At 38.4% G+C, this 14,032-nt stretch overlaps 1 protein-coding gene across 6 annotated transcripts in view; it reads left to right on the forward strand.

Annotated features, from left to right (window-relative positions):
- LPIN1 (lipin 1) overlaps positions 1–14,032 on the forward strand; it is a 52,261-nt gene that overhangs the window by 29,875 nt on the left and 8,354 nt on the right. For all 6 annotated transcript variants that reach the window (XM_065681642.1, XM_065681643.1, XM_065681638.1 and 3 more), the window contains 6 exons: positions 1,907–1,999; positions 3,362–3,438; positions 5,441–5,582; positions 7,164–7,312; positions 8,067–8,153; positions 13,157–13,309. In XM_065681642.1, the coding sequence (XP_065537714.1) occupies positions 1,907–1,999; positions 3,362–3,438; positions 5,441–5,582; positions 7,164–7,312; positions 8,067–8,153; positions 13,157–13,309 (701 nt within the window). The remainder of the gene's footprint in view (positions 1–1,906; positions 2,000–3,361; positions 3,439–5,440; positions 5,583–7,163; positions 7,313–8,066; positions 8,154–13,156; positions 13,310–14,032) is intronic.

A 14,032-nucleotide genomic window follows, 5' to 3' on the forward strand; every position in this document is an offset into this window, starting at 1 on the left:
CCAGAATACTCTCTACCACTGTGTTTTTTCTTAGAGCCACATCACATATGTATGCATATATAGCTGCACTGTAGCATCCCAATATAAAATAAGTTGATCCTAAAGGTCCCAAGCATGTGGTAAACCTGGCTTGAATTTCAAGGATGTTAGAACCACATATTTTGTGCTTTACTGCAAATATATATAATCAAATACTTGTCAAAGGTGGAATTCATCCATGGAACTCAAATGCCCACAGAAGGTGTATGGTTATCCTGGTCTGTATTTGTTGGGCATTTCCACAGACCTTGATAGGTGCCTGTGAGATCTCATAACGATAATGCAAAGTAACTGCATTTTTAATTAAACACTGATGCCCACGCTAGATGTTTTGGGTTTTGCCTAGGATAAAATTGAAAGAATGGAAATGAAATATTTTTCCAGTAAGGGAAATGGCAGTTCTTTCTACAGTGTTATGGTTATGCCATCATTCATATAGGTTATCAGTTAAGAAGTCTATGACTGTGAAATTCAGTATGTTCATTTTTTTTAAATAATCAACTTATATGCTGAAGGCTGATAATTTTCCAGACAGTGCAATTTGAATTTAGTGGACTAGCCAGTATATGTAGTTAGATCAGTCTGTATGATTGGGAAGGTTTACTTGACTGAACTGTGACTCTGAAACTGAAATTAGTAATTTATGCTACCAGTCATCTTGCTGGTTTTCTTAATGACTTGTTACTCACAGTTTTTATTTGCTGTAATAATGGAACGAAGTACTAAGATACTTTACCAAAGCAGGCTTTAGGAAGTGATTGAAAACTCAAGTTTTTGCAAAAAAACGTCACTTAATACATTTAAATCCCTAATTATAAGCATGTGAATTATCTCACTAAAAGTCAATAGGACGTGCTTGAAGTTGTCCATATGCTTAAGGACATCTTTAAATTGTAGCCATTGTTCTCAACAGTGGCATTCCGTTCTCACTTGCTCCATCTGCTCCTTGCTTTTCTTATTTTGTTTGAAAAGTTTTCAAGTTATTTGCTCACCTCGATTCCTCTGTCATTTCTTTTCTCACATACTTTAGCTAGTATAGTGAAGAAAACCCATGGAAAAAGTGAGAGAAGGGATGCATTGTTCCTTACAGTGGCTAAGCTATTTTTAAGGCACACCAAACACTGTGGCCACCTGTACTGTAGTATAATATTTTCCCATTCACTGTAGTATTTTCCCCTTTTGTCTTTTGCTTGCTCTCTGAGTGAAAGAATTCAGCTCTCCTTGTTAGAGTGCACTCTAGTCATTATGGGTGTTGAAAGACGAAAAACCCTTTTCTTTACTGAGGTGTAGTAGATATAAGCAAAGAAAAGTAGCTGGGGTTTAAAAAAAAAAACAGTTCTAACATTGTCAGTCAAATTCATAGCATCATACTGAACTCATAAAAGGTAGTAACTTTTTTGCTTATTTCTAAACTGATGATTAAATATGAACTCTAGCTATTTTTAAATAACTCTTGCATGTCTGTTACTGTTTTAATTGAGAACTCCTTTGGGAAGTGATATTTTTCTTTTTCCTTTTTTAATTTTTTTATATAATTTGTACTAAGTAACTTCAACTTTAAAACAGTAGGCTCTCCATTCTAGACATTATACTAATATCTACTTATGCTTTTTTTCTTCTTTGATTTTTATCTCTTTTTCATTTTCCTTTTAAAAATACCATAAGTATTCATGCTTAAGTTACTTCAGAGCAGCTCTGGACACCATTAGGTTTTGCTTTAGTAGAATTTATGGTCCACAGACAGTATGTTTATTTCTCTTCTATTTATTATCAGTTAAAATTGTGTGTTTTGCACTTTCTTTTATTTGCATATATCAGGTTGTCCTTTGTTTTGGTTTTTTTTTATGTTACCATCCATTTGTCACAGGCCACTGTGGAATCTATAATGAGGGACAAGATGCCCAAAAAAGGTGGAAGGTGGTGGTTTTCATGGCGAGGGAGGAACAGTGCTATTAAAGAGGTAAGTTTAAGAAGCAAGCAGTTTCCTTTTGGTTGCAGTGGGAAAGCTGGATACCTCTATATTCATCCCTCAGAACTTTGCTTCTGAGAATGACTCAATATTCAAGTTGACTGAGGATACACATATTAAAAGATGTTTAATAAAGGTCTGAAATCTGACTTCTTTTGACTTCAGAAAGTTTTGTTAGACCCTGCCTGAGACATCTGTCTGCAGTGCTTTGTTTCTGCATTTATTTTCATTGCACAAACTTGAGGCAGTATTATCTAATGGATTAAATGTGTTTGGAAGCTAGAATCCAAGACTGGTACCGCTAAATTAATGTTTTCTTGCAGATTATCTACCTTTCTGCAGATTTCTTTAGATAGCCGAAGAGCAGACATATTTATGAGTAGTAAGCTGTAAAATTCAGCAAAATCTAAGATGGAAAAGTAACGAAAGTCTTCTTATATTTCTTTTTCTGAGCATTAAAAGTTTGTGGTCTTAAAGCCATGGATGAACATTAAAGAACAGTGGAAAAAAACCAAAGCTTTATATGAAATATTGATCTCCTGTCTAGACATATTTAATCTTTAAAGTTGGCTAATAAAACCTCTTCATGTTAATTTATACTAATGAAGCATTAGTACTTGAGGGGAAAAAATGACTTCTAATATGTTTTTATGGTTGTGCTTCAGTTGAACTTTTTTAGCCTTGCGTGAAATAACCATTGTACTGATCTGTGGGTATGGGCTTCAGAGCATGAGATTTTAGTTTTTACAGTTCACTGAAGTTTTTAGAATTTCTCTCTTAGTGGAAGTATTTGGTTATCTGTTGAGCAGTGTCAGCTATCAAATGAAAAGGGGTGGTGGTGGTGGTGTTTGTGTGTTTAAAAGTCACTGTTTAAAAATCTGATGACATGAAATTGGTAGAATTTAGCATCTACTCAGTATAAAATCAGTTTGGAAAGTTTTCTTATGTTAAAGATTTTAATGATTCTGTGAAAGTTAGTTGTTTGTTTTTCTTCTACAGAGTCATATCTTGGTTTTTCAGATGAAATCTAGGTATTTCAGATGCATGAACTGAGTAGTTACAGGAATCTGTAATCTGGTATTTCTGTACTAATTCCACGCAAAACCAAATCTTAATTCTTCTTCTGATTTTAATATTTGCAATTTTTAGTTCTTTGTGCAGCCTTTTTTTTTTTTTCTTTTTTAAGAAATCCACGAAGTTTTCCTTACAAAGCAAAGAATCAAACATGCTGTTGATTTTTACCAGGCCTGTACAAGACAGAACTTGGTTTTCAAGCATTTTCCTAAAAATATTTGCTCTTTCCCTGAAAGGAAATTGACAACTTTTCATTTGTATTTTCATGTATTTTTACAGGAAACAAAGCCAGAGCGAGGTATGAGTGAGAGTGGACTTAAAGGAGAAGACTCTTCACAGTTGAGCATGGCAAACAGGTACCCCCGAATATATCTGTACTTGAAATTTGCAGGAGTTACTGTTTAAAAATAAACAATTTATTTGAACAAAAAGATTCTGTGTCAATGAAATACATTTAATTTGTTATTCAATGCACCAGATAAGTGAGGATAGGAAAGCTCTACCCATGGCAGGGTTTCAGAATTTGCGAGTGTGCCCTGGTGTTTCTGTGGTTTGGCTGGCAGCTATGTGACACAAATTCCAACCCCTTGAAAACAAACAGTTATTGGAGCAGTTTGCCAAATCTGTATGTATCTCTCTAGAGATTTCAAGGGAGCATCATAGACAACCCCATGCAGCTGTCAGATCTCAGTTGCTAAGGTTTCTGATGTATTTATGGCCTGACAATTTCATTTGTTTCTGCAGTCTTTGGAAGTTCAGGGGCCTAAGTCTTTGCAGAGGCTTTTTCAAAGGCAATATTCATGCTTTCTATTGCTTCTTTTAAGGATTACAGAACTTTCTTCTGTAGCATTCTCCAAATTAGTCATACTGTATGGCCAGAATCTCTCCTTCAGGAGGGTTCTGTAAGATGAGCTTTAACATGCTTCAGAGGGATGAGTTTGCCAGGGACCACTCTCCTACTTTGCCCTTTCTCTGTGCATGCAGATCTTGCTGTAAATACAGGCCGTATGTATGCTGTCTGCACTTAGAGCTGAAAAGGGCCATATTCAAATATGCTTTATGCTCATGAAGTTCAAGTATCACTTTTATGAAACAAAAAAGCATTAGCTGTCATTCTTCCTGAAGGTCAGCAGTCACAGTTCAGGAGAATGTGCTGGAAGGAGGGTTCCTCATTCTGTAGCAGACTAGCTGTTACCTCATTTGCCTCTCTGAGTTTGAGAGTGCCATGGAATAAATCAGAAAGACTGATTTTCCTTTTAAGGGTGACATGTGTCTTTTAGGTCTGTTTCTTACGTGGTTGTTTAAAGATAAACTTTAAAGTAGGATTAAGACTTCAAGCCCAGTAGCTTCTGTAATTGCTGTTCTTTGTTTAAATTTTAACTGGCCTTAGAAATCTGTCATTAAGAATTTATTGCTTACAAGCAAAATGTGATATGTAGGATGTCGAGTAAAGCTTTTGAGACCTGATGTTGCAAAGGGTTAGACAGGCTTTTAAGTATTGCTTGTCATGGCATGCGGTACCTTGATACTGGATCAAGATTTTTAACATCTAACAACATCCAGGTGTGACTGAAGTAAGAGGTCAAATGCCAGTTGTTTTAAAGATGAGACGTGTAAGACCTGAAAGGATGTTTTACCTTTTGCCTGAAGTGATAGATTTGTTTACTGTAGGAGAACTTTCTCTCTGAAATTAAAAAATTTCTGAAAAAAAAAAGTTTTTAGCAGAAAAAGAAATAAATGATATTGATGTGTATTTAAACAGAATTGTGTAAAGGAGCTCAGGTTTTGTGACTTTTCATCATCATATCCTGAATGGGATAATCCTGCAAATCCTGGAAAAGAATAATCCAGTGGTCTAAAGTTGCTCATTGAAAGCAGGAATTTGTAATCAAATTTCAATCGCCTTTATTTCTTTTATGAATTGCTAAATTCTTTGGGGGGAGAGAGAAGGGAAGAGAGAAGGCCAGCATAGTGAACTCCTCCTTTTGAAACTGAGGAATTTTTGCAGTTACAGTATCGAATGGGTATTATGTTTTGGGTTTTTTTGTACCACTATGAGATTTTTGAGTCGATACGGCACATTAACCTACATCTCTAAAATTGAAACAATGAGAACTAGCTTACAAACAAGTGAATGGCTAGTACAATCCAAGTATGAATAATGGGGAATATGCGTGAATGGGAATTCAGCCCTTCATTGATATATTTAAAGCCATGATGTGAATGACCTCCTGTGAGACAGTACTTAGGAGCAGAGAATCAATGGCTGACTTGGTGACTCACTGTTAATGCATTTTTAATGGATACTGAGATGCATTTACTGACATAACATCATTTTCTGTGTGTGCAATGTTCCAGAATAAAAGATGAATCTTCTTCAAGCGATGAAGACCCTAGAGTTGCCAAAGAAAATCTCGGATCATTACAAACCAGCTCAAGTCATCTCTCATTGTCTGGAATCAGTTACAAGAAAACGCTTCGACTCACTTCTGACCAGCTTGTGAGTTAATTTACATCCTTGCCCTGAAATGTCATTTCTAATACAACATGAACAATACTTTTACTCAGGTTTGCAAAGCTTAATTAGCTCTTAAGTCTTGCATTCAATTTTCTCTCGTTATATTTAAAAAAATATCATTTTCCCTTCTCTTTTCAATATTAAGCATCAGTGTTGTACCTTACAGCAAGTCCTGGGGTTCACAGATTAGGAGACATGGGATCACGTTTAGAAAAATGTCAAAATTCTAAAGCATGTCTAAATTTGTCATGTAACTAAGTGTACTGAACTATGTCCTTTTTGTATTATGTATACTATATATTATGTTAACCCAGAGGCCTCTTTTTTCTTTTTTCCTCCCCTCCTTTCCTTTTACTTCTTTCCTAGGGAGACAGTCACATTTTACATAAGTACGTTTTTCTGTTAGTAACTTCTGAAAGAGCTGCTTGTGAATTTACTATGAGAACAGGCTATTAATTTCTTTGGAGCCAGTTCTCTTCCTCTGTGACAGAGGTGTTTTGACTAATGGTGACAAAACTCTTACAGTTTTGTGTTCTGCACATTCCAATTTGATTTGGGAAAATGGGCTACTTGAGGGAAATATTTTCTGTCATCTTGTCTACAGCCAATTAATTTTCTGAAGGAAACCCACACAAGGTGTACAGTATTAAACAACCCATCGGTCACTGCCTGAACAGTTTGTAAGAAATGTAGAATTTATCCCTAGAGGCAGATAGGAAGTGTTGGTAATTTTCTGTAGCAAAGAGAAAACAAGGGTTATACAAATATACTGATAATTTTCAGGTTTGGAAATCTCACAGAAATTACCTGTAGCTAAAATTACTTTTAGGTTAGTTCTTGATGAAACAGTGGTTGAGACTCATCAGTTACCCATCAGTTGTCTGCATTTTCACCTCCTTTTCATTTTTAACTAATAGAAAAATTGCAATGAAATTAAGAAAAAAAGAGACACTTGAAGTATTAAACTCCTGCAGGCTTTATGAAAATGAGTATTTAGGTCCACAAATAGAATAACATCAGTTGTCTCTTGTCACTAAGTGGCACAGGAGACAGTGGGAGGGAAGGGCAGTGAAGTGGGAGAGTTAAGGGTATTTGGAGACTGAAGGGTGATGGGTCATATGTTATGAGTGATGGGTTATTGTAGGAAAGAGATGCGATACTGTAGGACACAAGTCCCCATATAAACACTCTTAATTAGGATTTATGGAACTCATTGTTACACCAATTTCTCTCTGCATATGTGTCCATATCTCAGAATGGAACCCCCCCATAGATAGTCCCTAATCTGTAATTTGTTTGTTTTTGTTTTGTTTTTTTTTTTTTTTTAAATAATATCCCTGACTGTGAAACAGAATTTTCGTTTGTTTTTGTTCTGCTCTGTAAATCGGTGCCTAACGTACACTACACTGGGGAAACCTCTGCTATCATTACGACAGTGGCTCTGCTGAAAGCAGTGAGATTCAGTGTGACCAAGAATGCAGTGATCATTTGTGGCTTTGTGTTTGCACTGTGCCAGTTTCACATACTCAGTTTGTTGATTATCTTGCTGGTAATGTCTTTCAGAAAAGTTTGAAGCTTAAGAATGGCCCCAATGATGTGACTTTTAGTGTTACAACACAGTATCAAGGCACTTGCCGCTGTGAAGGCACCATTTACCTGTGGAATTGGGATGATAAAATTGTTATTTCTGACATTGATGGAACAATCACAAGGTGAGTTCATGAACAGGGAGAGGCTTTATCTACAAGGACAAGTTTTTCTTTGGACTAGCTGAAAAAGTAATTAACAGAATTTTGAGCCACAGAATCATTGTATTCTTGTGTTTGTGTGTTGGGTGTGTGTTTGGTTTTTCTTGATTTGGCTTTCAAACAGTGCAAGAATCATTAGCTGAATTCATAATTTAATAAAGATGTGTGCCATATGTGCCCATTATTTGTCACATATTTTTTGATGTTTTGGTGTTTTATGATAGTATTTACAGGAGGACTTTATGCAGAATAATAACTTCTTTGCTGCATCGCATTTATAGGTACACTGGCTTCTTTTACCTAAACACTTCACCTTACAATACCATTGCAAATCCATCCTGTGTAGATTTGGTTTATTTAAAAAAAAATTAATATAAACCTCAAAAAGTAGGCTTGGTGCTGGTACTTGGTACCACGCAAGTGTGATTGATAGCCTATATGCTGCAACTTCCATGTTAACTTGTGGGTCACAAGCTTCATCTGTGATGGCAAATAATTAAAACAGTATGGTCAAGGATAGGCATGTCAGTTTATCTCAAAAGTAAGGGCAGTAAAATCATTTGATCACAATCAGTACCTTACAGAAAACCGTATTTTCCTTTGCCATTAGACAAATAAGTTAGTGCGGTTTGAATTAACCTTGACTGTTGTTATTATAAGTACTTTGTTTGGGTGGTTTTTTTTTTCAGTCCAGTTATATTGTTTTTCCTTTATTCAGGTCAGATACTTTAGGTCATATTTTGCCAACTCTTGGCAAAGACTGGACACACCAAGGGATCGCGAAGTTGTATCATAAAGTGAGCCAGTGAGTATTCAGTAAATCCATCCATGCATCTGTGACTTGTTTGTGTTTATTCATTTGCACATGAAAGAGAAAATTTCTGTAGGTTTCCCTTAACCTGTAAGAGTGACAATTTCGTCAATATCTCGTAACTTCAGTGATGCTGACACAGTGTAAACATCTGCTGTATGATATCCAGAGCAGAACTTGCTTTGTGGTATCAAAATCAAAAGCCCCCTATCGATGAGCAGTGACTGATCTTCCAACGATCCCAAACAGATAGCTACAGTTAGTTCCAAAGACTGCAATGCAGTTGCATCAAGTGCAGCATTTTAGTGAACTGTGAGTTGCAGCAGCATTAATATTTAAGATGCTCATATACCTTCCCTTCTCTCCTTGTTGAGGAGATTTGCAAAATGCGTAAGGACTGTGTCCTGAGTTCAGCAGTAGCAGTCATTTTTTCTCCTTCTAGCTACTAGCTGGTGCAGCGTTGTGTTTTTGACTTTCAGCCTGGGAACAGAGCTGATAACACTGATGCTTTTAGTTACTGCTCAGTAATGTTTGGTCTGACCAAGGACCTTCTGAGCCTCATGCTCTGCCGGGGAGGAGGGAAAGCCGGGAGGAAGCAGAGACAGGACACCTGACCCAAACTGACAAAAGAAGTATTCCATACCACAGCACGTCATGCCCAGGATGTAACTGAGAGTTACCTGGAAGAGCTAGTTCACCGCAGCATGTGGTGAAGTATTGGTCTGCAGGTGTTGAGGTGTTGTATTCTTTTTCCTTGGTATTTCCCCTATCATTATTATTATTGGTGGTAGCAGTAGTGATTTGTGTTATACCTTAGTTACTAAACTGTTGTTATTTCAACCCGTGGGAGTTACATTCTTTTTGATCCTCCTCCCCATCCCAGAAGGAGCCAGGGCAAAGGAGGAGTTTGCTTTGGTAGATGAGGATAGGTTAGGGATCAGCTATGCAATCTGGACATCTGTAAATTGATGGGTCCGGATGGAATGCACCCACGGGTGCTGAGGGAGCTGGCGGAGGTCATTGCTAGGACACTCTCCATCATCTTTGGTAAGTCGTGGGAGACGGGCGAGGTGCCTGAGGATTGGCGGATGGCAAATGTCACCCCAGTCTATAAGAAGGGCAAAAAGGAGGACCCGGGTAATTATAGACCGGTCAGCCTTACCTCCATCCCTGGAAAGGTGATGGAACAACTTATTCTTGACTCCATCACTAGGCATATCAAGGATGAGGGGGTCATTAAGAACAGCCAACATGGTTTTATGAGGGGGAAGTCATGTTTGACCAACCTTATAGCCTTCTATGAGGAAGTGACTAGGTGGAGGGATGATGGTAGAGCGGTAGATGTGGTTTTTCTTGATTTCAGTAAGGCATTTGATACTGTCTCCCACAGCATCCTCATAGATAAGCTAAGGAAGTGTGGGCTTGACGATCAAGTAGTGAGGTGGATCGAGAACTGATTGAAAGGAAGAAGGCAGAGAGTTGTGGTCAATGGCGCAGAATCTAGCTGGAGGTCTGTGACTAGTGGAGTTCCTCAGGGGTCGGTGCTGGGACCGGTGCTGTTTAATATTTTCATCCATGACCTGGATGAGGGAACTGAGTGCACCCTCAGCAAGTTTGCTGATGACACAAAACTGGGAGGAGTGGCTGACACACCAGAGGACTGTGCTGCCATTCAGCGAGACCTGGACAGGCTGGAGAGTTGGGCGGGGAGAAACTTGATGAAATTCAACAAGGGCAAGTGTAGAGTCTTGCATCTGGGGAAGAACAACCCCATGTACCAGTACAGGTTGGGGGTTGACCTGCTGGAAAGTAGTGAAGGGGAAAGGGACCTGGGGGTCCTGGTGGATAGGAGGATGACCATGAGCCAGCGATGTGCTCTTGTGGCCAAGAAGGCAAATGGCATCTTAGGGCGCATTAGAAAGGGTGTGGTTAGTAGGTCAAGAGAGGTTCTCCTCCCCCTCTACTCAGCCTTGGTGAGGCCGCATCTGGAATATTGCGTCCAGTTCTGGGCCCCTCTGTTCAAGAAGGACAGGGAATTGCTTGAAGGAGTCCAGCGCAGAGCCACAAAGATGATTAAGGGAGTGGAACACCTCCCTTATGAGGAGAGGCTAAGGGAGCTGGGTCTCTTTAGCTTGGAGAAGAGGAGACTGAGGGGTGACCTCATCAGTTTACAAATATTTAAAGGGTGGGTGTCAGGATGATGGAGCTAGGCTTTTTTCAGTGATATCCAGTGATAGGACAAGGGGCAATGGGTGTAAACTGGAGCATAGGAAGTTCCACTTTAACATCAGGAAGAATGTCACTCTTCTTTACTGTAAGAGTGACAGAGCACTGGAACAGGTTGCCCAGGGGGGTTGTGGAGTCTCCTACATTGCAGATATTCAAGGCCCACCTGGACAAGTTCCTGTGTGATGTACTTTAGGTTACTCTGCTCTTGCAGGGGGGTTGGACTAGATGATCTTTTGAGGTCCCTTCCAACCCTTGGGATTCCGTGATTCCGTGATTCTGTGATCCCTCCGGGAGCGGGGGAAGGAAAAGGGGGGGGGAGTGAGAGGTAGGTTGCGTGGCTGACTTGCCGACAGGGTTTAAACCATGACAGACTGTTTAGCCTAGGGCCACTGAAGGTAGAGTTCTTGCCAAACTTGACTCACCTGGAGTCATGCAGGGGTGGAATCTAAAATAAATGGAATGGATCTTTGTGGGCGAGTGCCCTTTCTTTCCACTGCATTGAAAGGGAGCTTAGTGAAACAGTTTAGGCTTGAGCTGTCTAAACATTAGGCTTCTTATCAAGCAAGATAAATCTCATCCTTGAAGCACAATACAATGCCTTATCTTGAGTTGAAACAGGCCTATTTTGGATAATCACTGCTTACATTCTTATTTTATTTGTTATATAAATAATGATGAGCTTCAAAGACATTGATTATGATGTTTACTACTAATGATTATACAATTTATTTTGTATTTTTGTATACAAATATTTGTTGTTATTCCATTGTTAATTTACAAAGTTAGAAAGGATCAGTCTTAGTGTCATTGGTTAATTTTGAGAGTGATTAGTAAACATTGCTTAAAGTGCAGTTTAAATGAATTGAAAGTCAGTAAGACATGCTGTGAAGAGCCTGAGGAACATGCTTTCACCTGGCAACACAAGTGTGAGCTGCTCTGTAATTGACTAGTACCTTTTGGTCCACAGTAATACATAACTTTTGTTTTTTCCATTAGCTATTGAAGAAATATTGGGTAACAGTAGATCAGCTGTGCTTTAGGTCAGTTAATGTTATTAACAAGGAGAGCATCCTGGAATGACATAAAAAAAATATATTAAAATCCTGTGGATGAATATGAACAGGAGAAAAAATTGTTAGGACTGTACTGACTCTTCGGGATGATGTGTAGGAACGCTTCCTGGGTTCAGCAGTAGCAGCCATTTTTCTCCTTCTTAGTAGCTAGTGCAGTGCTGTGTTTTGATTTTTTGGCCTGGGAACAGTGCTGATGACACCGATGTTTTTAGTTGCTGCTCAAATGTTTGGTCTGACCAAGGACCTTGTGAGCCTCATGCTCTGCCAGGGAGGAGGGGAAGCTGGGAGGAATCAGAGACAGGACACCTGACCCAAACTGACCAAAGAGGTATTCCATGCCACAGCACGTCATGCCCAGGATGTAACGGGGAGTGACCCGGAAGGGCTACGGGACTGCAGGGTTGGAGGAGGTATCGGTCAGTGCTCGGCTGGGGGGAGTGGGGCGAGTTAGTGGTCGGCTGGTGTTGAGGTGTTGTATTCTTTCCTCTTGTTATTTCCTTTATTATTATTGGTGGTAGCAATAGTGATTTGTGTTATACCTTAGTTACTAAACTGTTCTTATCTCAACCCGTGGGATTTGCATTTCTTTCGGTTCTCCTCTCCGTCCCTCCAGGAGCAGGGGGAGGGCAAGAAGTGTGTGGGGGAATGAGTGAACGAGGTTTGTGGTTGGGTTTAAACCACGACAGTGAGCAATACTAGTGCAAGAATACAGGTATACTGTTGGTTCTCTGGTTACATTTTGCAATGTAGTCAAGCCATTGTGTATTCTGGAGGATTGAAGACATAGTATGATGAGTTTTGCAATTAGTAATTGAGAGAAAAAAGGAAATGAGGAGAGAAATTAATTGATGTCTGAATGGGATCAGATGGAGTATCTGATTTTTAGCTTGTAGAAGGAGGATTAATGATTGCTGTCTGTTCAGGTTGATATTGCTGCTTCACACAGAAAATGAAATTGGTTTTCTTTTATTACATTAAATTCAGCTGTTATAGTCAAATTACTGTAAATGCTTGAAGAGCCTCTAGTACACATCAGAACTGTCCTCGTAGTTAATCTGATTTGTCCTGTGTGCTAGGGTTATGCTAAGGTTCATTTATTGCTTTTTGTTTTACACAGATGATGAATTATAAATTATGTATGATGGAATCTAAATTATACCAGAGACACTTGTCTGTGCTTTTATTCTATATAGACACATGTGGTCATAGAAAAGACAGGGCAGTCTGGGAATTCACATGCTGAGCTGTATTTAGTTCTGTGTATAACCTCTGCATTACATTTGGTGAAAATGTTAATACTTTTAATTGCAGTTGTTATTTCTGTGCCTGCCAGCATTATCAATTGATAGGGATTTGGTGATCATAAACATGGGAAAAAACATAGATTTGAGTCATGTTTTTCAGATTACCGAATTAATTATGTAGTGGTTAGATGTTACAGCTGGACACTGTATAAATGTTCAGTACTTAAATGTAATGACCATGCGTGCCCTCTTTAGGTGTAAACCACTAACTGCAGCGGAGACAGATGGATTTTAATTATCCAAGTTTCTGGCATAAATGGTTTTATTCCTTTTAAAAAAAGTCTAGGTTAAATGTAACAGTCACAATTCATGTAAAAATAAACCCACAAAGTAATTGTCTAAATACATGCCTTATTTTTATAGTAATTTTTTCTTTTATTTCTGTTCACAGAAATGGGTATAAGTTTTTGTATTGCTCAGCACGTGCTATTGGAATGGCAGGCATGACCCGAGGATACTTGCACTGGGTCAATGAACGAGGAACTGTCCTGCCTCAGGGGCCAGTGTTACTGAGCCCAAGCAGCTTATTCTCAGCTCTTCACAGGTAATGCAATTTCACTTTTGTACAGAAGGAAACTCAGAGGTTGGTGGAGGTTAAATTCTCAGCTTAATTATTTATTTATTTATTTATTAATTAAATAGTGCTTGAATTCATTCATAGTAGGTTTTCTTCATACGTATTGGTGCAAAATGTAATAAAGAAGAAATTTTGTTTGGTAAAGACCACAGTTCAGTTTAGTTTATCTCTTCATACATGTCTCAATATACATCTGTGTTCACTGTTTGCCAATAGGTACTGCCTGTTGACTTCATGTGTTTTAACATGGTGTGTTAATATTTAGCTATGGGGAAAATGTGAACGTTTTAATAACATTCACTCTTGACTTGTAAGGTGTTCCAATTGGCATAAATATTGTTTTGTGGAAGAATATTACTTGGTAGGTTTTGAAGAAACTCATGTGAAAATGAAATTAACTTTTTACACTCCTGACTGCACTGTGTGGACAATGTGTTTTTCTAGGTGTGGAACTTTAACAAGTGAATAATAATAGCACAGGTTATGAATAACTTACCTTCTTCCTAATTCAGTGAAGAATGTCAAGTGATTACTGAAAATATTTTCAGCTGTTAAAAGCTGCTGTGACAGGATATATTTCATTAGAATTTTTAATGGATGGTTGTTCAGATGTTCTCCTGATTGAGTGACATGCTACAGACTGTCTTACCAGTCATGTTCTAAATATAAGAGACTGTGGAGGTATTACAG

This window comes from Lathamus discolor, chromosome 5 (genome assembly GCF_037157495.1).
Source record: "Lathamus discolor isolate bLatDis1 chromosome 5, bLatDis1.hap1, whole genome shotgun sequence".
Lineage (NCBI taxonomy): Eukaryota > Metazoa > Chordata > Aves > Psittaciformes > Psittacidae > Lathamus > Lathamus discolor.